This window comes from Mirounga leonina, unplaced genomic scaffold (assembly GCF_011800145.1).
Source record: "Mirounga leonina isolate KUSES-001 unplaced genomic scaffold, KU_Mleo_1.0 Mir_168, whole genome shotgun sequence".
In the NCBI taxonomy this organism is placed as follows: Eukaryota; Metazoa; Chordata; class Mammalia; order Carnivora; family Phocidae; genus Mirounga; species Mirounga leonina.
This window is the reverse complement of record NW_023270426.1, coordinates 9,581,247-9,607,353: the sequence shown is the minus strand read 5'-3', so window position 1 is coordinate 9,607,353 and position 26,107 is coordinate 9,581,247. Positions and strand designations below refer to the sequence as shown.

At 34.9% G+C, this 26,107-nt stretch overlaps 1 protein-coding gene across 11 annotated transcripts in view; it reads right to left on the bottom strand.

Moving 5' to 3' along the window:
• CSNK1G3 (casein kinase 1 gamma 3) overlaps positions 1 to 26,107 on the bottom strand; it is a 109,352-nt gene that overhangs the window by 21,092 nt on the left and 62,153 nt on the right. For 4 of the 11 annotated variants that reach the window (XM_035014004.1, XM_035014008.1, XM_035014002.1 and 1 more), the window contains exons 5-11: positions 23,906 to 24,054; positions 22,155 to 22,389; positions 7,367 to 7,452; positions 7,162 to 7,246; positions 5,188 to 5,336; positions 3,911 to 4,006; positions 59 to 154 (exon numbers count right to left, since the gene is read on the bottom strand). In XM_035014004.1, the coding sequence (XP_034869895.1) occupies positions 59 to 154; positions 3,911 to 4,006; positions 5,188 to 5,336; positions 7,162 to 7,246; positions 7,367 to 7,452; positions 22,155 to 22,389; positions 23,906 to 24,054 (896 nt within the window). The remainder of the gene's footprint in view (positions 1 to 58; positions 155 to 3,910; positions 4,007 to 5,187; positions 5,337 to 7,161; positions 7,247 to 7,366; positions 7,453 to 22,154; positions 22,390 to 23,905; positions 24,055 to 26,107) is intronic. The other 7 variants (XM_035014005.1, XM_035014009.1, XM_035014010.1 and 4 more) reach the window with 4 other exon arrangements.

Below are 26,107 nucleotides of genomic sequence, written 5' to 3'. Positions count from 1 at the left end.
AAAAGGGTTAGTTGTATAAATTTGGGAAATAATCACTCATGCAAAAATCAGAAAATACCTGTACCGAGCCACCATGTCTGTCTGCTGCAAGGTGAGCTCTCAAATGGTGGGGATTTGCCTGCTGGGAGTCCCAAGCTGCCCTGTGGTCTGCCGACTGCCATTTATTTAATGCATGTGGCATGCATGGAAGAAGAAAAACCCAATATGTTAAACATCTCATCCTTATAATATAGAAAACAAACGTATAAAAGGAAATTTAAAATACCCTTGCTATTCTGAGTCACAGATGCAGTTATCTTTGCATACTGGATGTGGAGAGGTTTTCGTCACATGGCTACCATTAGGTAATGATCAACCACAAAAATAAGACAGAACCATAGAATTTAGAAGTGAAAGGGCTTTAGCTATCATACGCTCCACCCTCCAATTTTATAAATGAAGTTAACAAAGAACAAGGGAAGTAAAAACGATGTGCCCAGGAAAGAATTCCAAATAAATCACCAAAGAACTAAAATGCCATCCACTATATTTTCTTACAGTAGAGGTCCCCCTTGGTTTTCTGATGAGGAACTACTTCTAGCAAGGTTTAAAAAAAATAGTCTTTAAACAGCTGTACTTAGATCCTAGAAAACTTTTCTCTCTTGCTTAAGTACCATGTTTCTGACTGTGAGGTTAATATAAAAAAAACAGAAAGTCCTTTAAAAAGTGACAAGTGTTATACAGAAGAACACTATGAGGATATGACAAGCAGTTTTTTTTATTAAGTGACAATCCTACTTTATATGAATCCCTTTGCTTCCCTGATCTCCTTTTATCTGGTTCAAATTAAGGAACCCATTCCCATGATAGGCTGATAATTCTTGATGCTTTTACAGGACTTGGCAAATTGGCATGGCAATAACCACAAACTAATAATAATCTACCGCAGAATTAGGAGTAGCTGCTATTAATAGGGGTCAGTTTTGAGGTTTCAGGAAAATGTGGACAGCATTAATAAAAAGAAGGAATACAATATTCAAGATTGTTTTACATGTTTGGTTCTGCATCAGCTGCTTTGCATGTGCTATCCCATTTTGAAATAGACAGTATCATCCTCACTTCAATGATGAAGAGGCTTGAGACTAAATACCTGACCAAGGTCAAAGACACTGCAAGAAGTACAGCAGGGATTCAAACTCAAGAGCCAACTGCTCTGCCAGCAGTACTAACTAGCTCCTTAACACAGTGACATATATTTAAAGTCTTCGGTGCTCTTTACTTTCTTTCTTTTTCAACCTAAGTCAAGAAAAACTCGCCAAAAAAGAAAAAACTTGCCACAAAGTGCCACGTATATTGGGCCATCGGGAGCCTGAGCTCATCAGTGGCCGGAGTAGGCCTAGGGGAGAAGAAATGTTAAGTCCAAACAGGCACAATGAATAAATGTTCTGGCACTAAGCTTCCCAAATTAAAGCGTACAATGCAAAATTACGTAAGAAGTATGAGGCGTCATGAAGTCTATCATCAAAGCAATTACAGACAGCTCTAGGTCTTTTCATTAAACCCTCCGTGTTCATGACCAGAATTTAGCAGGTGTGTAGCTTAAACTAAGATAAATTAGAGGAGATTAAATCTAAAGAAGATGAAAGAATGAAAATGGTGCTAAAATGGAGATAAACACCTAAATACTGCCTAGAGCGACAGGTAACATGTAAGGGTCATGGACCTCTTTAAGAAGGTAACTCCCCAGCCTCTCCTCAGAACCAATCGTGACAGGCATCTAACACCTTCCTTGGGATGTCACGGGATTCTGAACTTCAACAACCAACTCTAGGGTAAAACTGCTTACCTGGGGACACTGCAACATTTTAGTCATTTAACTAAAGGTTCTTCTTTTGCGACTGTCAATTTTGAGTTTCTCATACACCTGAAATGTTTACTGCTTCACTGATGTTTAGGAAAAGTTTTTAAGATATACAACTTTTCTATTATGGTGACAGTCTGCATACCCAGGTTTCAAATTTAATACATAAGCTACCCTAAAGAGTTTCCTGAAAAAACACAAAACGAAAAGCAAAAATCGACTCCCTACATTTAGTGCAACAAGGACTACACAAATAAAACATGGTTCCCACCTTCAGTGAGCTCACAATCTAGCTAGGAAGACAAGTCTGAAACACACAGAAAATTAAACTTGAAGACATTTGAATTATAATTGAATTCAACATTTAAAGAAGAGTTTCACTCATTACAATACCTAACAGCTCAAGAGGACATCTCCAGAGAACATGAATTATTGATCTTCATCCAATTGAGAAATTAATTCTGATTTATAAAACACAAACTCCCAAGTCTTCACTTTAGAGCCATTTCTTTCTATATTCAGCATCTTACCATAGTAGTCAAACTACCAACTAGTACTAATTTATATCTGAAGAAATTTATATTTAAGATCCTTTATTGTCCCGATTTTTCTAAGGCAAAATTCTAAAACTACTCTGTCTTAATTGGTTGTACTTTAAAGCCTACTATTGTTCAATATCCCCTAAATGGAGCATTTTATTTTGCTATGATTTTTATTGTGTTGTGTTCTTTCCTTTGATTTTCATCCCTTGTTTAACTCACTGCAACTCTGATGGGATAAAAGATATAAGAGTAAGAAAGGATAGCACATTATCCTTCCCCAGAAAGGGTTATAACTGAAAATTCTAAAGATGCTATTTAACTTCCAATTAGCAAAATGTTTTATGTCAAAGATAGATTAAATCAAGCTTCTTTTTACAAAAAAGAGAAAAGCAAGAACATCACTCAAAAATTTCAACAGCTTTCAATTACCTTACCCAGGAAATACACATTCTTCCCTATTTATCTGCTATGCCTACTCTCTGCATAGAACCTACTCTCTGCCCAAAGCAAACTGAAATGCTCACTATTCCTCAAACTACATTTTTAAACTTCTGCTTCCTATTTTACACTGTTCACCCTCCCCAAAATGCCCTTATTCTTTCATCTGCCTTTAAAAAATTCCATTCGTTCTTCAGGCTCAACTCAAAAGCCACCTTCTGCATAAAATCTTTACAGATCCCCCATATTCCAATGATCTTCCATGGCACTTTATTAATATACTTCATATGATAGAGGTTACACTGTTTGGTAATATAGTTACTTGTGAGTTTATTGTAATAATCATGATAACAATAACACCAGCCATGAGAGTTGAGATTTACTGAATGCTTATATGAATTAACAAGCATTATTTCTGTTTTGCAGATGAGAGAACCAAGGCTTTGAAAAATAAGAGTAATTTGTCCAAGATCAAGTCATATCCAGGTGTGTCTGATTCCAGAGACTGAGTGAGCTCTTAGCCACTCATTACAAAATAATTTCTTATAGGTTATGTTGTTTTCCTTACTTGTGCATTTCTGCAACATGCAGAATAGTAGCTTTCAAAGAGCAAAACTCAGCAAATAATTTATTGAGCTAAATTAGACTGCAGTTAGAAAGATCAACTGCTATTATAATTTTTTCCAACAATATCTCCAAACACTTGCAACTCTACGAGTATCAAATATTGCTCAAAGTTTATACTAATTTATACCACTAATTAGAAATTTATCATTAAACATTTTCATGTGATTTTTAAACTAGTAAAGAGTGAACATGAGGGGGAAATGGTTTATTTGTTGCAAATCTATGCATTCTCGATCCCTGATAAGCATGTGTATATCGTCTGTTTTATCTATTAAAAAAAAATGTATTTCAATCCTTCAGTATCTATCTACATGTGTAGATATGTGCTCCCACACACACATACACATGGGCACACCTGTAAACCTACCATCTGGGCATGGTAAAAAAACAAATTTATTTTTAAACTGTCAGAAATTAATACAGAAGCAAATCAAGACATTTCATATCTGAAAGGGCAGCAAACCTGGTTTTTGGATTGTTGCATCTTATCTCTGTGTTGATGTGCTTCTCTGTTTGATGACAGAGCAGGATCTTGCTGAACTGCACCCACTGGAGTAGGCTACGGTACAAGAATTAGCATCAATACATTCTATTTCAGAAGTCGTATTCAAAATTACTTAGCTGCTTCATGGAATCAAGGAAATAATAAAAGACACTTAAAGTAAAGCCTTACAAAATGATACCATTCTTGAAATATGTCACTAAAAATAAGTTAAAACAAGAGAACATATAGCTACTTTTTTACATTATTTTCAAAAATGTTTAAAGACTTTATTAAGTATTCACTTTTATATCAATAAAAGACTTTCTAATGCAATCTTTACTTTCAGGTTACTTTTTCATATCAGAAAAATGAAAGTGTATTTATTTATGTCTCTCATTTTCAAAGCTAATGTATAAACACAATAAATCATTTTAAGAAAATAAAGAAATTATTTTTAAAATAAGCTAATAAAATGGCTTATTGTCAATATTTTGACTCAGGAGAGACTTATAAAGTCAATTCACTTTGGATCTAAGAAAAATATAGATTAAACATTTAAATAAGTCAGTTGTTCAAAAATACATGAATCTGAGAGTTTGGTAGTTCCAAATATGGACAAAAATTCGCCAACAGCAAGCCACAATTAAAGAAAGTTTTGTAAGACATTCTAACTTATTAAAAAAAAATAGTGAGAATAAATATTTTAAAAGTTGTCTCGTCAAAGAATTTCATAATGTGTCCCTTTAAATGATGAGCACCAATCCTACAGTTATAGTCAAGACTAATTTTTTTAAGTTACAAAAACTTAGAAGAGTTTTAAAAACCCAAAACATGCTCCAATTTTTAAGTACCAGTCTATTCAAGACATAACCTAAAACTGCTAGTAGAATTAAAACCTGTAATTTTATTTTACAAATGTTTTGAGAAATGACTGAAATAAAACACAAGACTAACTGATCTTTTAAAGTAACAGGATATTATACAAAAAAATAATTATATTTGACAGTAAGAGATAAATCAGGAATGAAAAATTGAAAATAACTCATTACTTCAAAAAGCAGGGGGTCCAAATGTGGGGTTTTTATAAAATTCAAAGAATAATTTTAGTATTATGCTGCCTAAAATGCCCAGGAAGATGCAATAAAATGAATCCTTTAAAAAAATTATTTGTATTCAACTCTTTTCACTGAAGAAGCTGTACTATGGGGAAAAAAGTACTACAAATAATCTTTCATTATATAGCACAGAGTACTCACCAACTGTTTACCAATCCAGTCATACTCATAATCAAACATATATCCTTTTCGATCAAACAAGTCAGTAAAAAGCTTTCTTAGGTAGTCATAGTCTGGTTTTTCAAAAAAATCTAGCCTTCTTACATAACGAAGATATGTTGCCATTTCTTCTAGAAAGGAATAAAAATTATTCTGATATGTCTCTATATACTCATTAATAATAAAATTATTTAAATGTCTAAAAAGTGTTATAAAAATATGAAAAAGCAACAAAATTCTGCAATTTAAAACTTTAGGAAATTTAATCACAAAGAAATTAAAAAGTTCTCGAAGGGAAGAAAAAAATACGGTCAAAGGAGAAACGAGAGGTTTTATTTAACAAATACATTTGCTTCATTTCATTAGGAAAAGCTAAAATTTTTATTTTACATTGTTATTTTGAATAGAAACCTTGGATAGTACTAAAGATTGAATTAGCAACTTAATAACGCATAATTACTTAAACACAAGCATGATACTCCGCTCATAAACTTAAACATTTATTTAAAATACTAATGGGAATTGATTTATGTATGAAAGCATCTGTACTAGCTTGATGGATTTCTTTTACCATCAGACATATTCACTAACCGACCAACAGAGGATTCAAATTCCTAATTTGGGCCATGAGCAGAATGCTAACCAAACAAAATAAAGCTAAGAGATCTCAGAAATAAAACACAGCAGCAGAGTTTAATTTTTCTTTGAATTTCCAGTCATACAACAATGATTTGGTAATATATAAATTTCTCTGTGCCACTGTAATTCCCAAATGTATTAGACATAAGTATTTTTCTTAAAGATCCTACTTTCCTAAAGGAAAAGAAAGAAAAAGCCATAAAAATCAACAGGTAAAATGGTGAGCAATTCGTAAAACAGGGTTTCACCATTAGGGCACAGGAAATCACTGTAGTGAGAGATGGAAGGTTACTCTCACGTGTTTTTCTGATTCAATTCACTGACAGTGGCCAGTGAGAACAGGATCATGCACTGCCCAACGGGCAATTAGAGTGGCACCCAGTGACCTTCCTCATAGGGTGACTCTCACTATTCCACATTCTAGCTAATTACCTGGTTAAGTGACTCTGACACCATTTTATCCTGCAGAAACGTGTATACACTTCAAAATAACACACAGCCAGTCTGCCTACACCTACACTGTTAGTGTCAACCAATATATTTTTAATCTTCCAGTTCTGATGTTACAGCAAAGACAAAAAATATGTAACTAAAGTTTGCTGTCCAAGAATAACAGAAGCAAACCTGAGGAAGGGCTCCCTGAGATCATGCTGCTTGCTGACACCCCAGCAGTGATGCCCAGCAATGGACAGGAGGACGTGCGAATATTGAAGTGAGGTATGAACTCAGTCTGGGACCTTCCAGTTTGGTTCACTTTTTACTTAACAACATTAGCACACATTATTCTTATTTCTTAATTGATTTAGGAATCTTAAGTAAATTTTGGTTGGCTTAATCTGAACTGCCAAAACTTCACATGGAAGTAAAACGATTTTTATAAAGCTCCCCAATGTGACATTAGCCAGAAAGTACTAAGGTCTGTAAGATCTTAATGTATTTTGAAAACTAAATCATACATCACACACCTCCTTTGAGCTTGACGATGAGACTCAAATGACTAACACCGTGCACCAAAACTTTATAGCTCGCATTTCTCAGCAAGTATTTTAACTTATTAAAAGTATGTCACTGATATGTTAGCTGATACTGGTCAACACTATCAAAAAATGGGATTTTCTTATATTAAATCCATCTTAACAGAGCAAATATACAAATTGTCCCTGTGGTCTATGCACCAAACACTGACATCTTTTAAATCACACTTTGAACTCATTTTTTTTAAGCATGAAAAACAGTCATAAACTTGAGCAATGGAAGTTAACTGCTCTGGTTTTCTGTGTCTACGCACATGTATACCACTGTGGTGTCATTCATTACCTGGAAAATTTTCACATAACACCTCTATTGGTGTGGCTCGTTTTGTATCTCCAATTTTCTGATACCTCTCTTTTAATGTGTCAGCCTGAAACAGAAAGGAAAAAAATCTTGAGAAGGTGGTGATTTTAAAATTAACTACTTGGAAGACAGAACCTTAACATACTAGCAATTTATAAAATTCAAAAGGAAACACAAAAACAATTACCTTTAAACCTTGCCAAGGAAGACTGCCTCTCAGAAAATACATGAACATATGACCTAAAGCTTCTAAGTCATCTCTTCTACTTTGTTCTGAAACATAAGAGAAACATCAACTTCACTTTCCTCTCCCGGTTAAGGATTCAAGAATGGAGAATTGATTCTTTTGTTACATATAAATTAATTCCCAACGTTCAGTATATAAATATAAAATATCTAGCACTTATAAGCAACAAATCATGTCCAGTTAAACAATGTTTTTAACATTAAAATTATTGTGCATCTTTAAAATATGCCACTACCGTTTTGGAGGGGGGGGTTGTTGTTTTTTAAGATTCTACTGGGCACTCATTTCTCTCCTTAGATATCTACCCATAGAAGTATAAAGCAAGTCAGAAAGGGTTCCATGGTCAAATACAGAGTCACTGTGTACTATAGCCCCATCTGAAAGACCCAGGATGTAACATATTAAAGGTTTAGGAAAAACCCGAGATAAAAATGTTTAACTTCATTTAACCTGCATTTCTTGAACTTACACGAGCACACAACGTCCATCCTATACACTCTCCATTAATATTAACTGCAATTAGGATTCTGTGTAATATGTTCTTAAAAACACTTGTATTTGACACATCCCAACATTAATAACCCCTCTGCCACCATCAAAAACATGCTGCTAGAACAAACTGCCATTTTCAAATTGCTACTGTTGTTTTAGTAACAAAATGTTGTATAGCATCTAAGTGAGTGACAATTACAAAGGAAAACTTGAAAAGGTACTTATATTTGCTAAGTGAATTTTTTTTCAATTTTTTTGTCACTGAAGTCAAATGCTTAAGATTTCTTACTATTTTAAAATACAAAACCTCTAACAATAAGAGGAAAAAATAGTATTTTAATTATAAATGTGTAAGATGTTTTATCCAAATGAGTCATCATCATACTACCTAAGCAGTACTGAATGCTTTTGAAAAAGCAAACTTTTCAAAGCATGGCTCTCAACTAGCATGAACAGGACAGAAAAGGTTTTAATTTCTACTATGTAATCTCATTCCACAACTGTCTCCTGTAACACTTGCTACTATATATATATATATATATATATATATATATATATATAGTGTAATTATCTAGTCTTTATCTAGCCTCCCACCAGACAGCAGATTACAGGACAGCAGATGTCTCTTGGCTCATTATCCCCAGGACCAAGTATTATGGCTGCCACAGAGCAGGCACTCAACACAGACTATTTAAATATAAAAATGAGTATCTGAAAATACATAATACTAGATATGTGTCCCTCTCCTACAAGCAAACAAAGATATCCAGAAGAAAATGCATCGAATTGTTAGGAATTAGGTTTATGAGATTGGAGGATTAGACAGGACATTCCACCTTCTCATTTCATATACTCAAACTGCAGTATAATGCCAAATTTTTTTCTTTTTTGCTTCTATTTTCTATTATAACAATGTAAGCATATGCTATTAAAAATAGAAAACTTTCAAAATAAATAAAATGGACTCAAGGTTTTTTTTTTTTTTTTTTTTTTAAGATTTTATTTATTTGACAGAGAGAGACACAGCGAGAGAGGGGACACAAGCAGGAGCGGAGGGAGAGGGAGAAGCAGGCTCCCCGCTGAGCAAGGAGCCCAATGCAGGACTCAATCCCAGAACCCTGAGATCATGACCTGAGCCGAAGGCAGATGCTTAACGACTGAGCCACCCAGGCGCCCCTCAAGGTCTTTTTAAAGCCCATTAGTAAAAGCGGGGATATGAATTGACATGAGAAAAATGAGTAATGTGTTTTATATATACAATTTGACTTTATTAGATCTTGGGAACCTTAGGAATAAAGAGTCATGCAAAGAAAAAAAAATATTTCTGAAGTCCCACTAAGAATCAGAATCACCTCTGAAACTTTTAAATGCCTCAAATGAGCAGGCCTGATGCTGGAGACTGATTCCTTAGGTATGACATGAGCTAAAGAATGTGCATTTTAAAAAAGCTTAACAGATGATTTTGAAATACAGCCAGAGTTGAAAAGCCCTAAAAAAGAAACTCCTTTTATTGAAGTATACTTTACACATAATAAAATACACCCATTATAAGGGTACAGTTTGAAAAATTTTAACAATGTACACCTTAGTACCACCACAATCAACAACTATTTCCAACACTCCAAAAAGTTCCCTTATGCCCATTGCCTGTTATTCTCCCCTCCCCTGGCCTCAAAACAACCACTTATCTGCTTTCTGTCAGGCTACATTAAATCTGATTTTTTATAGCGTTTCATATGAAAAGCATAGTATAGTATGCCCTTGGGTCTAAATTCTTTCACTCAACATATCTTTTTATGTTGTTGTGTGCATTGGTAGTTCATTACTTTTTATTGCTGAGTAGTATACTACAATATATTTATATATTCACCGATTGATGGGTCATGAGTAACTTCCAGTTTGGGGCTATTGTGAATAAAGCTTTTATGAACATTCTTGTACAAGTCTGTGCGTGGACGTATGTTTCCATTTCTCCTGTGTAAATTTTTAGGAGGAGGATTACTGCCTCAGTAATTTTACTTTTTTAAAATCACTAAAGTAATTTTACTTTTTAAGACACTTCTATACTGTTTTCCAAAGGGGTTGTGCCATTTTATATTTCCATCAGCAATGTAGGAGAATTCCAGTTGATGTAGTATCCATCCCACATTTAGCATGGTCACTCTTTTATATTTCAGCCCTACTAGTGACTGTGAGGTATTAGCTCACTGGGATTTAATTTGAATTTCACCAGTGACTAATATTTTTGAACACTGTTTCAACTGTGTTATTGCTTATTCATACATCTTATTGTGAAGGGTCTATTTAAATATTTTACTCATTTTTTTAAATTGAAAAATTTAAACACATTTAAAATTTTGAACACTTCTCAAAAACCAATTGAGCGTCTGTGTAGGGGTCCACTTCAGGACTCTGTAATGTGACCCATTTATCTATGTCTAGGCCAATAATAATAATAATAATAATAATAATAATAAGCAAATGTCCTGAAAGACAAATTACGAAGATGCGAATAGTTCTATTCCAATTAAAGAAATTTATTTTATAATATAAAATCTTCCCAAAATATAACCAAAGGCCCAAATGGCATCACTGGTGAATTCTATTAAACAGTTAAGGAATAATACTAGCTCTACACAAACTCTTCCAGGAAGAAGAAGAGAAGGGAATCTTTCCCAACTCTTCATTAATGATGTTACCAGTCAAAGGCATTTTACAAGCAAAGGGAAGTACAGGAAATGTCTCTCATCAAAACACTCACAAAATCCTTCAAAAGCTAATACATGATGACTAGTTCATCCTATAAATTTAAGGTTGGTTTAACTTTCAAAAACGAATTGATGTAATTCACCATGTTAATAAAAGATATATATCACATGATCACCTCAAAAGATACAGAAAAAGTACTTAATAAAACATAACATGCATTTATGATAAAAAAAAAAAACACTTGTTAAATAAGCAATAGAAAAAAAAAACTTCTTCATTCTGACAAAGGACTTCTATGAAAAACCTACAACTAACATAATTCTTACATGGCGAAAGGTACCCCTACAATCAGAAACAAAACAAGGATGTTCACTCGCACATTATCTATTCAGTGTTGTACTGGAAGCCCTTGTTAGTTTAAAAAAAGAAAAGATTTAAAAGGTATTCAGATTGGAAATAAAGAAGTGTAACTAGTTTTCTCTGCAAGACCAAATGATCACATATGTGAAAAATCCTAAGTAATCCACCAAAAAACTCTATTAGAACTAGTACATGAGTTTTGCAAGGTTACAGGATACAAGGTCAGTATATAAAAATCAATTGTACTTCTATGAAAGCAATCGACAACTGGAAAACAAATTTAAAAAGCAATACCATTTTCAGCAGCATCAAAAAATATGAAATATTGTAGAGATAAATTTAAAAGACTGAACGATATGCTAATACTGACCCCTCCCAAGTAGCATTCTTTGTTAAGGAGAGGAACACAATATAAAAGGCAATTTCCCTCTAAATTCAAGGTGTGGGGCTTTAGTTACCAGAGTGACAACAAGCCATGATGATAAGGTAATCTTGCCTAGATGGTTGTCTCAGAAAGCAGTATTAGTCTCAAAACCTACACAGTATTTAAAAATTCAAGTCATAAATACAAGCTAGTAAAATAAACCACTTCTGCAACTCAGTCTGAAACGTTCCTTACCCTCATAATTCTTTTCTTTGTGTTCTTTCATCAACTGATAAATCTGGAAGTAAATTTCACCATGTAGTGAGTAACAGAAGTCATGAGGAAGGCTTTATCTTTGAAATACAGTAACTAAAGAATACCTCCTCAGGTCTCTGTTTCATGGGGTAGGGGTGGGGGGGGCATCTCCCAAAGGTAATCTGGCCCTTATTAAACCCTGTTCACATTTTATAAAACACTTAACTACAAAGACCTGTTTGAAAATGGATGTTTCCCTGGAAGCCAAGAATCCTTATTATAGGAACCCTTACTATGAGCAACTAAGAAATTAGAAAGTGATGATTTACTTTGCAATAGGTATCATTAAAGAATCTTTTAAATAGGTTTTCCAATAAGTTTAAAAGTTATATAAAGAGTCAATTAAAATTCTGCTTTTTAAGAATATACGTAGCACACCAAAGGAGTACGTGCACCCCAATGTTTATAGCAGCAATGTCCACAATAGCCAAACTATGGAAAGAGCCTAGATGTCCATCAACAGATGAATGGATAAAGAAGATCTGGTGTATATATACAATGTAATATTATGCAGCCATCAAAAAAAAAAATCTTGCCATTTGCAACGACGTGGATGGAACTAGAGGGTATTATGCTAAGCGAAATAAGTCAATCAGAGAAAGACAAGTATCATATGGTCTCAGTAATAAAAGGAATTTGAGAAACAAGACAGAGGATCATAGGGGAAGGGAGGAAAAAATGAAACAAGATGAAACCAGAGAGGGAGACAAACCATAAGAGACTCTTAATCTCAGGAAACAAACTGAGGGTTGCTGGAGTGGTGGAGGTGGGAGGGATGCGGTGGCTGGGTGATAGACATTGGGGACGGTATGTGCTATGGTGAGTGCTGTAAATTGTGTAAGACTGATGAATCACAGACCTGAACCTATGAAATAAATAATACATTATATGTTAAAAAAAAAAAAAAGAAGAAGAAGAAGATAGCAGGAGGGGAAGAACGAATGGGAGAAATCGGAGGGGGAGACGAACCATGAGAGACTATGGACTCTGAGAAACAAACTGAGGGTTTTAGAGAGGACAGGGGTGAGGGGATGGGTCAGCCTGGTGATGGTTATTAAGGAGGGCACATACTGCATGGAGCACTGGGTGTTATACGCAAACAATGAATCATGGAACACTACATCAAAAAAAAAAATGTATATGTATCACATGAAATACATACAACCAGCACATATTAGGAGCCTATTATGGGTCAGTGTGTCATATTGATGATCATTTAAAATTCTAACTACACTTAAAGCAACGGTAAACCCAAATAAGAAAACAAAGGCTCAGAAAGGTTATGCACCTAAAAGAGAAAGGCAGACTTCTAAACCACATGCATGCACTTTTTCATTTCTAAAAGCAAAGTAGAACCAATTAATCAATTAATCAAATGTTTATTGCACACCTTCTGCAATGCTTTTCTACTCCTTGTCTCAACATTATTTTCCCTTTTTTAAAACTGACTTTATTCCTCACACAGCTAGAACTGTTTTCTGTTTTGACTGAATTTCAACTCAACTTTCAGAAACAGAAAAAAATTCCCTTTCTCATTAACTCAAATTTAGCCCTGTCAAAAAAACAAAATCAATCAAACGCTGAGAAGCAGAAAACTTTCTAATATACACATACGTATTTGCAAAAAATAAGCTCATTAGTGCATTTTCCTACAAAAATGAAAAACAATGAGTCCAAGAGACATGTTACTTAAAACTAAATACAGGCATGATAAGAGAGCTCAAAAAAACCAACAAAAAAAAACCTCTCCCTGAAATCATTCTTTATATATAAACCAAAAAATAAAAAAATAAAAATTACTACAAGCAAAGATTTCACTTTATATTTCCTACTAAAATGTTGACAATTATTTTTCCCCAATACCCAACAACAAAAAAAAACTCTTCTTCAAGATTCACTGAGCTCATTTACATTTTTCAAAATTACATAATTAAGATGGTTTTTGTTAAATAAAAACACAAACCTATTTAGGAAAAGAAAAAGCACAATTATGCAAGACAATGTGCAGCAACAACTCACCAATCCAGATACCCAACCTAGCAATAACAAGAATGCATAAAGAAAAAAAGTTTTCTGAGCAATGGAACCTAGCACATGCATTCATCTGATTCCTAAAGAAGTCCTCTTGAAATCCAGTTCTCTTAATTTAGATAAAATCCAATACATTTGGCTATCAAGAGAAGCAAATCAAAAGAAGAGAACAGCAGAGTCCTGCTAGCAACAGTACTACACATGGTAACAAACAGTACGCTACAAGACATTTAAATACAAAAAAAAACCTATTAAAAAATAACTACTCTCAGACTAACTATAAACCTACAGTAATTGACACACTGTAGTACTTGTGAAAAAACAGACAAATCAATGAACAGAATAGAAAGCCAAGAAACAGACCCACATAAATATATTCACCTTGACAAACAAGCAATACAATGGAGCAAAGTTAAGTTTTTTCAACAAACGGTAGTCAAACAACTGGATATCAATATGTATAAAAATGAATCTAGACACAGATCTTACACCCTTTACAAAAATAAACCAAAATGGAGACCTGTCAAATGCAAAATTATAAAAATCCTGGAATATAACACAGAAGAAAATCTAGATGACCATGGGTTTCGAGATGACTTTTTAGATGTAACACATCAGGCATGACCTTTGAAAGAAATAACTGATGAGCTGGACTTCATTAAAATTAAAACTTGTGCTCTGCTAAAGACACCGTCAAGAGAACAAAAAGATAAGTCACAGACTGGGAGAAAATATTTGCAAAAGACACCTCTCATAAAGAACTATTATCCAAAATATACAAAGAACTCTTAAAATCAACAATAATAAAACAACCTGATTAAAAATGGGCCAAAGACCTTAAAAGACACCTCACAAAAGAAGATACATAAATGACAAGTAAGCATATGAAAAGATGCTACACATCCTATGTCATCAGGAAACACAAATTAAAACAACAATGAGATAACACTACTGTGACATAATGATTTATAAGAAATATATATTTGGTCAGATGACCAGAATATATTTCTCAAGATATATTCAGTCTTTAGCCACAGTTCTTGAAAACACTTCAGAGCCATAAAGGTGAAATGGGTGTCTTGTTACTAATGAAGGTGAATCTTGAACCCACCCAAGGTCAGGGGCTGGTTGCCAGGGAGACCAACCATATGATTAGAGGGTTGGAACTTTCAGTCCCACCCCACAACCTCCAGGAAGGGAAGAGAGGCTGCAGGTTGAATTAGCCAATGGCCAATGCATTAATCAATCATGAGTATGTCATGAAGCCCCCATAAAACCCCAAGAGGACAGCTCTTTGGCCCTTTTGGGAGAGCTTCCACACTTGGGGAACCAGAACACTTGCATATATCACCAAGCCAGGGCCCAAGCTGCACAAGGACAGAAGTTCCTTTGTTTGGGATCTCATCCTACATCTGACTGTTGATTTGTATCCTTCATCATGTCCTGTAATAAACTCGTAAACCTAAGTAAGTGCTTCCCTGAGTCTACGAAACCACTCTAGCAAATAAACTGAACTTAAGGAGGAGGTAGGTGGAGCCTCTAATCTGTACATGATCAGTCAGAAGCACAGGTAACAGCCTAGAATTTGCAAGTGTTATCTGAAATAGGGGGTGGAGAGCAGTCTTGTAGGATGGAATCCTTAACCTTGGGATCTGATGCTATCTCCAGGCAGACAATGTCAGAATTTAAGTTGAATTTTCAGACACACTGCTTGTGTCTGAGAAGTACTTGGTGTTGTGGAGGGGAAAAGTCCTTCTCTACACAGGAATTCATCCCAGGAATCCTAAAAGAACTACACACCTATTGGGATGGTGGAAATCTAAAACGTTAACAATCCCTAGTGCTGGCAAGAATGTGGAGCAAGGGGCGCCTGGGTGGCTCAGTCGTTAAGCGTCTGCCTTCGGCTCAGGTCATGATCCCAGGGTCCTGGGATCAAGCCCCGCATCGGGCTCCCTGCTCTGCGGGAAGCCTGTTTTTCTCCCTCTAACTCTCCCCCTGCTGTGATCCTGCTCTCACTGTGTCTCTCTCTGTCAAATAAATAAATAATCTTTAAAAAAAAAAAAAAAAAAAGAATGTGGAGCAAGAGGAGCTCTCATTCCTTGGTGGTGGGAATGCAAAATGGTACAGCCACTCTGGAAGACAGTTTAGGGGCTTCTTACAACATACATTTAACATATGATCCAGCATTGTCCTTGGTATTTACCCAAAGGAGTTGAAAACTTAGATCCCACAAAAACCTGCACGTGGATGTTTATAGCAGCCTTATTCATAACTGCCAAAACTTGGAGGCAACCAAGATGCCCTTCAGTAGGTGAATGGGTAAATAAACTGTGGTACATCCAGACAATGGAATATTATTCAGCACTAAAAAGAAATGAGCTATCAAGCCATGGAAAAACACGGAGAAACCTGAAATGCATATAATCAAGTAAAAGAAGCCAGTCTGAAAAGGCTACATATTGTTTATTTCAAACTATATGGTTTTTGGAAAAGGCAAAACTATGGAGACAATAAAAAGACCAGTGCTTGCCAGGAGTTTGGAAGGAGGGAGGTGGAAAGGGAGGGATGATTAGGTGGGGCATAGAGGATGCCCAGGGAAGTGAAACTCTCCTGTATAATACTATAATGGTTGATACACGTCATTATAAATGTATCCAAACCCATAGAATGTGCAATACCAAGAGTAAACCATAAAGTAAACTATAGACTCTAGATGATAATGATGTGTCAGTGTAGATTCATCACTTGTACCAAATGTACCACTCTGGTGAGGGATGTTGATAGTGGGGGTGGTGCTGCCTGTGTGGGGGCAGGGAGTATAAGGGAAATCTCTGTACCTTCGGCCTAATTTTGCTATGAATCAAAAACTGTTCTCAAAAATTACATTTAAAAATAGCACTACTATTTAAATGCATTTTCTCTAAACTTATTTAGATCAAGGTATACATCCTAACATTCTCCAATTAAACTTGAGGGTATCACTATATAATAGTAAACATACAAAACTTACGAAGCTGAATCATGCAGAAAATGTAAATTATGCTCATCATATTTTGTTTAAGAAAGTGAGGAATTGTGCAATTCATTTTTAAACTGTTAAAATGTAATTATAAAATGTAAATACATGTTTTTAAACTGCTAAGAAGCTGTTCGGGAGTCTAAGAGCTGTCCTCAGGAATTTGGGCCATTAACTTAGAAATTATATGAATCAAAGCACAGAAAGAAGGCATTTTTGTAAAACCATAAATTCTATGATCCCTTCACCCTATTCAGAGAGCTTACCACTTAGAGGCTTGAAATGTTATTTTTCTATGCAACACAGATTTTTATTAACACTTACAAAGCAACTGGCAGTTTATTCCTCAAATCCTAGTCTCTTAGTTCATGAATACTCAATATTAATTTTTAAAAAAGACAATTCTAATGCTCCTTAGTAAAGAGAAATGCAGATTATTTATTTCAAATGACTTCAACAAGAAGAGTTTTTTCATGAAAGGAAAAAAAAGGTGATCCAAAGGAAGATTATAAAGTGAGGTTCAAAGCAGTTGACCCCCAAAAAAAAAAGTCTTGAAAAAGATATTAAAAATAGGACACTCAAGCAGATACAGTTTAAAATAATATCTCAACATAATAAAAGAAGGCTTCCACTACAGCAGACCACAGAAATCCACGTCACACACAGCTCTAGTAAGATTTCACCTTGAACAGTGACTTAAGAAGTTATAAGAGGTACACAAATGAATCACGACATCTGCCTTAACATTAATCGTCCAGTGAACATCAACAGATATATATATACCACAGGAATAAAGGGGCTAAAATCCACACTGTGATTTTACACTATTCTTCTAGCTTTTTCCTTTTTAAATCCAATACAGTGCACAATCTCCACAAAAGAAAAATACTTACAAACCTGCACAAGGTCTGTCTGGCCAAATTCTCTTTTGAAATGCTCATGTGTGTAGAAAGTCCTTGAATGCACAAGAGTAAATGAATGAATAAGAAGGCTTTAATTCCTCTTAAAAGAGTAATCACCAAAGTCCAGGCAAAGCGGAAAGGAAAAAATATATACGCAAAATAAAATCACCACTAAAAGATCCCATTTTCACTACTTTTTCTTTTCTATCTGTTCCTAACTCCTCATAAAGCTGCTTTAAACTCAAAACATCACTAATAAGCCCATGTTCACAGCCACCTCACTTATAAAAATGCTTAAACTCTTCACCACTTAAACTCACGTGACTTTAGCTTACTCTTAATTTCTTAAAAAACAGGAAATCATGTAACCTGGGAAACAAATTTTCTCTGTTAATACTGCCCATCTACTTCCCAAGTACTACATAAAAATTGAGAAGCAGGGCTTCTGTAAATAGGAGAAAGTAAGGATTAAAGCTTTGTTCTTTGCAATACTTGCCAAAGAAATGTTTTGTTTGTTTGTTTTCTTCCTGAAAAAGGAGCAAAAAGAGATTACTGTAACAGTTAAATGCCATTTCCCAAGCTCTGAAGGCTTTTCCTAACAAGGACAAACGTATCAGATTCGCTTCGCCATTTCTACAAATAGAATGCTGTTACATTTACCATTGTTCAGATAAAAAAACATCGGGCCATAAGGAAGTCGTGACTTCATGTCTCACAATAAAATGGTGGCGAACCTTTGTTAGTTGTTATGAAATAGTCTGTTAACTACCATGAAATGAAAATCTCTCACAGACACTGTTCATATAAATACAGGTATGCCTGATTTTAACAGAAGACACAATCCTGAAAGTTGTGTATCTACTCAATCTAATTTTAAATCTATCATGAAAGTTTGCTATTGAAAGGCACTCCCCCCACAAACACTACCTGAATGCAACTAATTTTAGATATTTGAAACTTACTTTTCTTAAAGTAAGGCAGATTTATATTTTTCAGGTGTTTCAGACAGCTGAGGAGAAAAAATACCATGGTTCTACTATCAGGAGCTGTCAGGGAAAATGCTATTAGTGAGCAAGTGCTCTTAGTTCTGACTGAGAGGAAGAAGCACGGACATGCCATATATAGCAGGTAAGTCTGGGAAGAATGGTCAGAGAAGAAGCTATGACCAGGAGTTGAAGCCTGGGTGAGATGACTGCTAAGGTCTTGAACAAAAAGTGACTACACTGCAAGGTACGCTTAAGCAGTGATGATGGGTAAGTACTGACTGGTTTACATTTCTGTCTATTCTTCCTTGTGAGTGAGATGTCAGGGATGGAATCTAAAAGCAGAAAATAAAGTTTGACTTTCTCCGATATGAAAACTGACCATGGTTTAAGACTTAAGAATCAACTACTATAAACATAACCTAGAACTGATTTTTTTTAGAAAAGCAAAGAGGTAACTCAATGGGAAAGAATATGGTATCATAAAAAGAACCTCAATCCCTAATTCACACCATATAAAAATTAATTGTAGATGGTAGAAGAAAACATAAAACGTCTTTCATCTCCTGGGGACAAAGATTTCTTAGGATTCAAAAAGTAGTAATCATAAAACAAAAAAACTGATAAATAATTGATTTCACAAATATTTACAACTTTTGCACATCTATTGACACCACTAAGAAAATGAGTAGGTAAGCCACAGACTAGAAGAATCTATTCACAGTACATATATTTGGGAAAGAATTTATATCCAGAATATATAAAGAATTTCTACAAATCAACAATTAAATGACACACATGTCATAAAAGATATACAAATGGTCAATAAGCACAAGTAACAGTGCTCAGAAGAGAAACTACTACATATCTACTACAACAGCTAGAATGAAAAAGAATGACAACTCCAAATGTTGTCAAGACTGTGAAACAGACAACTCCCATTCGCTGCTGGTGGAAACAGAAAATGGTTAAGAATGCTCTGGGGCACTGATGGGCAGTTTTCTATGAAGTTAAACAATACCTACCATATGACCCAACAGCAATTCCAATTTTAGGTATTTACCCAAAAGAACTAAACACATATGCCCACTGAAAGATTTAAAAATTCCTAATAGTAAAACACTGTTAATAATCAAAATGTTCATCAACATTAGAATAAAGAAAAACTTGTGTGGTGTATTTGTGCAATGGAATACTACTGAGCCTTAAAAAGAAACAAATTACTGGGCCCCTGGGTGGCTCAGTCAGTTGAGTGTCCTGTCCAACTCTTGATCTCGGCTCAGGTCATGATCTCAGCTCAGGTCATAATCTCGGAGTAATGAGATCAAGCCCCACGTCAGGCTCCGTGCTGGGTGTGGAGCCTGCTTAAGATTCTCTCACTCTCTCCCCTTCTCCCACTACCCCTCCCCCTTCTCTAAAAAAGAAAAAGAAAAAAAAAATCAAAAACAAAAACAAATTACCGATTCTTGAAAAACAAACAATAATCTCATACTGAGCAAAAGAAGCCAGATGATTCCATTTATATGAAGTAACAGAATCAGCAAAACTAATCTATGGTGATAGAAATCACATCAATGGTTACTTTTGGAGAAAGTGGGGAGAAAGCAAGAATGAAGTCTAGGGGATGATAATGTAAATCTTGATAGGATTGTGGGCTACTCACATGTGTACATATGTCAAAAAATCACAAATTACATACTCAAATGTTGTAAACTTTACTCAATGTAAATTTTATTTCATTTTAAAAAATGAACTTTTCAAAAAAATAAGAATTATAAATACTGTCAATTCTAGTAGGCTTGCTTTACATACTGCTATTAGTTACCAATTCTGAAATGACATTCTGAGGATCCTAGGCTTCTAACAATGAGTAAATAGAGTAGTGGTAGCCAGATTTCTCACTGTTGGCAAAGAAAAACATAAACAGAGAAGAGAAGGGAATTACACATATGGAAACGGGAATACTACTTTGTGGTCTTAGAATGAAATTAAAAGTATCATAATCAACTCATGATTCTTAGGAGATAGTATTAATATATGTGTACATATGCAATTTGCATGTGTATATATGTGTGGACATGTGATTCACATACACATATGCATTTCATAGTTCTGCTGCAGAAGGGGCCTAGAAGCAGTAACACATCAGTAGCAGTGAGTACACCCAGTGCCCAAATCTTGCTTTCCACATAACATCATCCAATAAAAGGACCCAGGGAAACTTGGAGAAATGTCTGTTTCTGGGCTAGAGCAGAGAAACTACAAGATGAATCTGGAACAACTGGTAGCTCCAGAAAGTAAAGTTCTCAAAGAATCATGAGAATAAGCCAGAAGGACAGAGCAGCCAGCTTGATGGAGGAACCAATGGCCAAATCTAGGACAACGTATCAAAATAAATAATGACAGTAATAAACTATACTACTTTCAGTAAGAATCCATTGAGTCCAAACTGACTTTAGTCAATAAATGGGAAAAGAAGAAAAAGCTTCTGCTTACATTAGATTATTGATAAATACACAAGGAATGATGAATTAGAAAATCATCAATGGATGCTAACTAAATCTAGTGGGTAAAATTTGATGAGGAACAACATATTTTTATTCACATAATCTCACAAATCCACTTACAAAATATTCTTGAATTGCAAAGGGAAAATAGAAAACCTGTAGGTGGAGGAACTTAGCAGACACTACACTAAGCAAGAGATCAAAACTACATGCAACCAGATGACATCCTATGCCTCCTGACATGATGCACTGACAACATATCACTTGTGATTTTGTGCTACAAATGCACAAATATAATCATGACGAAATTATGAGACAGACTCAAATTGAAGATATTCTACAAAATAGCCCATAGGTACTCCACAAAAATATGAAGGTCATGAACCATGAAGAAAGGTAAAGGATCCAAAAAAAAAGAAAGGTAAAGGAGTGTTCCAGATAAAAAGAGACTAAAGAGATGTGACAAATAAATGAAATATATGTTCCTAGAATGGATCCTGGACAGGGGAAAAAAAAAAAAAGCTGTAAGAAACCCTGTGAGGTTGATACTATTTTATAAGGAACCCCCTTTAAAAAGTTAAATAATTTGCCCAAAATTATATAGTTACTACAGAGTAAACAAAACCACTAATGTATGTACTCCCAGCATTAAATGTACATGTCAAAAAATGGCTGTATCAAAAAGCCAGTCTCAAAAATCTTCACACACATTAAATGCAGTTAAAAAATTAAGTATTCTCTCATATCTTTCAATTAAAATCATAGGTATCAGCCTAATTGTATCAAAGTTGAACATTTCAAGTTGTCATATAAAACAAAGGACAGAGTGAATATGAGGATATCTGTCATTCATTTACTCTAGAGTAACTTATTTTAAAAGAATTGTATTAAATATAAATCAAAGTAAACTCTAGCTAGATGTGATTAATAAAGATTACAACAGAAGCAACTGTAACCAACCAAAATTGAACCATAATAACAAATAAAAACTCACACTGTTAGCACAGTTACTGAATTCAAATTTCTGTACTTATGAAAGGTACACATACCTTTTCCTAAATGTGTGTTTATGCTCATATATCTAGCTGTTCCTGTAAGGCTCTTGTGTTCTCTGTATGGTATGTGTTTCTTTGTCTCCGGATCAATATATTCCTTTGCCAAACCAAAATCTATAATATGAATAACTTGCTGGGTTTTGTTTCCTGGTCGTCCTATTAAGAAGTTCTCAGGCTTTACATCTCTGTATATCAAGTTCTTTGAGTGGACATATTCCATGCGAGAGATCTTGATTCACAAAAAAAAGAAAAAAAGAAAAGAAAGAAAGAAAATTTTATTTTAGGCTGTCACTAGCATAAAAAAGCACAATAGAGACAAGACAAAATTCTCATAAACAACATAAAGAAGAAAATAATTAGAAACTGTTTCAGCCCTTTAAAAGTAACATAATAATCAGTCTATAGTTTCTTAAAAATATATCCAATTATGACCAAAGGTCTTTGCTTTCACTGTAATGGTCACTTATAAAAGAAAGTATTTGAATTTCATGAATTCCTTTCATACCAGTGAGCCGGATTCAGACAGCACTTACAGATGATGCCACCTCAGACAATCAAAAAGCTTTATTTACTAATACCAAGTCTTGAACTGAGACATATAAAGAGACATATTCATAAAGTCACCATTTGTTCTTCCTTATCAATTCAATCATCAAGCAACTGTTACAGTTATATTAAAGAAACTTACAATCTAAACTGTTAAATAAAAACAACACAGTACCCTTCAGGATATCTTTCTTTTTCCTTTTTATAACTTACTTATATCTTTCCTTAGGTATTAAACATTTTAAAAGATCTTAAAACCAGAAAATTTTGGAAGACCACTTTAATTTTAATATAGTACATTTTCACCAATTCTTTTACACATTCTCAAATAATGTTCATTGTACAAAATATCACAACATAGGACATTACGAACAAGAAAACAAAATTGCTTCATTTAACCATAATAATGGTTGACAACACAATGTACACATACAGTCACTTAGGCCATTTTCGTTTGTTAACAAATTCTGGATCATAATATACAGTATTTCTATGACCCATATTTTTCATTAATGATATATGTTGAGCATTTTCCAGGTTATAGGACATTCTTTTAATACACACTTTTTAATGGCTACATATTATTTTATGGCTATTAATAATTTACTCAACTAATGCTGTAATTTCTCTATATTTGGGTTGTTTCCCATGTTATGATAAACATCCTTGCACAAAAAACTTTAAGTGTATGTGAAGAGTTCCACTGGATATATCTGTAGAGGTGGAATTAATGAGTCAATGGAGAAAAACAACTTTAAGATTTTGCAAAATACTATTGGCAGAGATTTCAAAACTGCCTTAAATCATCCTCTAAGTTGTTTCCCCATTGGTTTCCTGAAATTTAAATATTTTATGACTCCCTCATTGTTTCTTCTTTTTCTAGGCCATTAGAATTTATTACTAACATTATAAATCCATGTTTCTGAGGGTTCTCTTTTCTAAGCATTCATCTTCTGTATGAAAACAGGGCTAGAAACAATTCTCAAACTTGAGAACATTCTGATCTTAAAGCAGTCTTTCACCCAAATAAAAAACAGCTGGCTCAGTTATTTTAAGTTCTATGCAACCTAATAAAAACTTCATTAGATCAAATGTTCTGTAAAGGTAACATCACAAAACTTGAAACTTTCATTATGAATGTGTGACCAAAAGAACCATACAACCATTCAAACAGTTTCAGAACCTTCTGCTTGACTTACCAGCTGGATAGCGATCATGAGAACTGTCTTAAGAGAAAACGTCCTGTCACATAAATCAAACAAATCTTCCAAACTAGGTCCCAGCAGTTCGAGCACCATGGCGTTGTATTTACCACAAGGGCCAAAATAGTAAACTTGAGGTATACCATCTGGGGGGAAAAAAAGGATTTTAATTATTTCCTCATCTTAAATATCCAACTTTTCTTCCTAAAAATTAGTAAGCAATTTAGGAAATATTTTTGTCTTTTTAAGAAGTACAGCAGTATTTGCACTTCTTCCATACACACAATGAACTTTTCCTGAGCCAACCTTCTCCCTCCCTGTACCTTTTTCATGTTCACAGGTCAGCCTGGTTACACCTGTCCTGCAGCTGCATTACCGAACAACATCGCAGACAGTGCTTCCGTGTTGGTCTCCAACACCTCACCAGAGCCAGGAACGGGGCCTTTTAGCCTCGTATTTCCACGGCCTACAGAAACGCTTGCTGCACCGGAAAGATCCAATTTTTTTTTTTTTTAACAAAGAAGTCGCTCCTCTCTTGAGTAAGTCTGAGGGAGGCATAATGCTAGCATCATCCTCCAAGATTCCCGTCCTCTGGTGTAAACACGCCATACAACTCCCTCCCCGTGAGCGCAGATAAGACCCCCAGATTCCACTCCTGCAATTAGGTTACGTTATGTGTCAAAGGTGATGTAATTAAGGCCCCATCAGTGGGCCTGACCTAACAGGTAAGCCCTTTAAAAAAGAGGGTCTAAAAGTCAAAGATATTCAAAGCAGCAGAGAAGCTCTCTTGTTGATTTTTAAGAAGCAAACTGTCCTGTCATAGAAGATGCCACATGCCCTGGAATGGTGGGCAGGCTCTAGGAACTGAGGGCCTCAATCCCATAGCCGTAAGGAACTGAACTCTGGAAATAACCAGTGAGCAAGGACTCTGAGCCTCAAGCCAGACTCTAGTCCAAGCTTACACCTTGATTACAGCCTTGCAAAATCCTCAACAGAAGACCCAGTTCACCCATCCCTGGAGTCCTGGCCCATGGAAATTGGGAGATAAGGAAATCTCTTGCACTATGCCACTAAATACTAAGTAATTTATTATATGATAATATAAAATAATACGAACTCCAAATATGAAATCTAAATGCACAGAAATCATCTGTATTTGATTTTTAGAACTAAGAATTTCAAAATAAACTAACATATCATCAGTGACCAATTTATCTTAACAATATATTTATTTATTCATTTGTACAAAGTAAACTTCTTCCATCTTCAATGTCTCACTTTTACTTCCAAGTGATTTTTATTCCTGCTTGCTAGTTTGTTTTTAGTAATTTTAGAAGGGAAAAGACTTGGGCGCCTGGGTGGCTCAGTCATTAAGCATCTGCCTTCGGCTCAGGTCACGATCCCAGGGTCCTGGGATCGAGCCCCGCATCGGGCTCCCTGCTCAGTGGGAAGCCTGCTTCTCCCTCTCCCACTCCCCCTGCTTGTGTTCCCTCTCTCGCTGTGTCTCTCTCTGTCAAATAAGTAAATAAAATCTTTAAAAAAAAAAAAAAAGGGAAAAGACTCTCTCAAGATAAAACTTTCTTATTTTTTTCTAAACTGTCCTATTCTTTTTTAAATACATTTCACTTTGCTTCTCCATAACATTAGTAGTTTGGATAAGACCAGTTTTCCTCAAATGTGAATGAGCGAGGCAGCAGGACATCTGGGGATGGGAAGGCAAGATAATAAATCATGGTGCGGGTGGGGAAAAGGGGACAAGTTCAAACTCCATACATGATCCCCCTCCCCAGAAAGAGATTCCCGTCCAACCCCTCCATGTGTGTATGTCTGTACATCCCACCACACACACACACACACACACACACACACACACTGTACTTCCCTTCATCACAGGGTATCACTATTTTAGTGTAAGCCACTCTTATCAGAGCCTGTCTTGCATCCATGTGTCAGATCTACCCCTCACACATGTAGAAAAAAAAAAAAAAGTTCAGAAATAGTGAATGAGCAGCTCACGAAAGTTTATTCCAACTCTGAAATACTACTTTTATTGTGCTATACACTGCTTTTATTATGCTATTAAGAACCTGGAGCTGCAATTAAGACATTAAAACTTCTCAGCTACTAAGTTTTTAAAATTATTTCCACAATGTCTTGCTTTCCCCACTCTACCACTGAAAGTTAATTTTCATGCTGTTA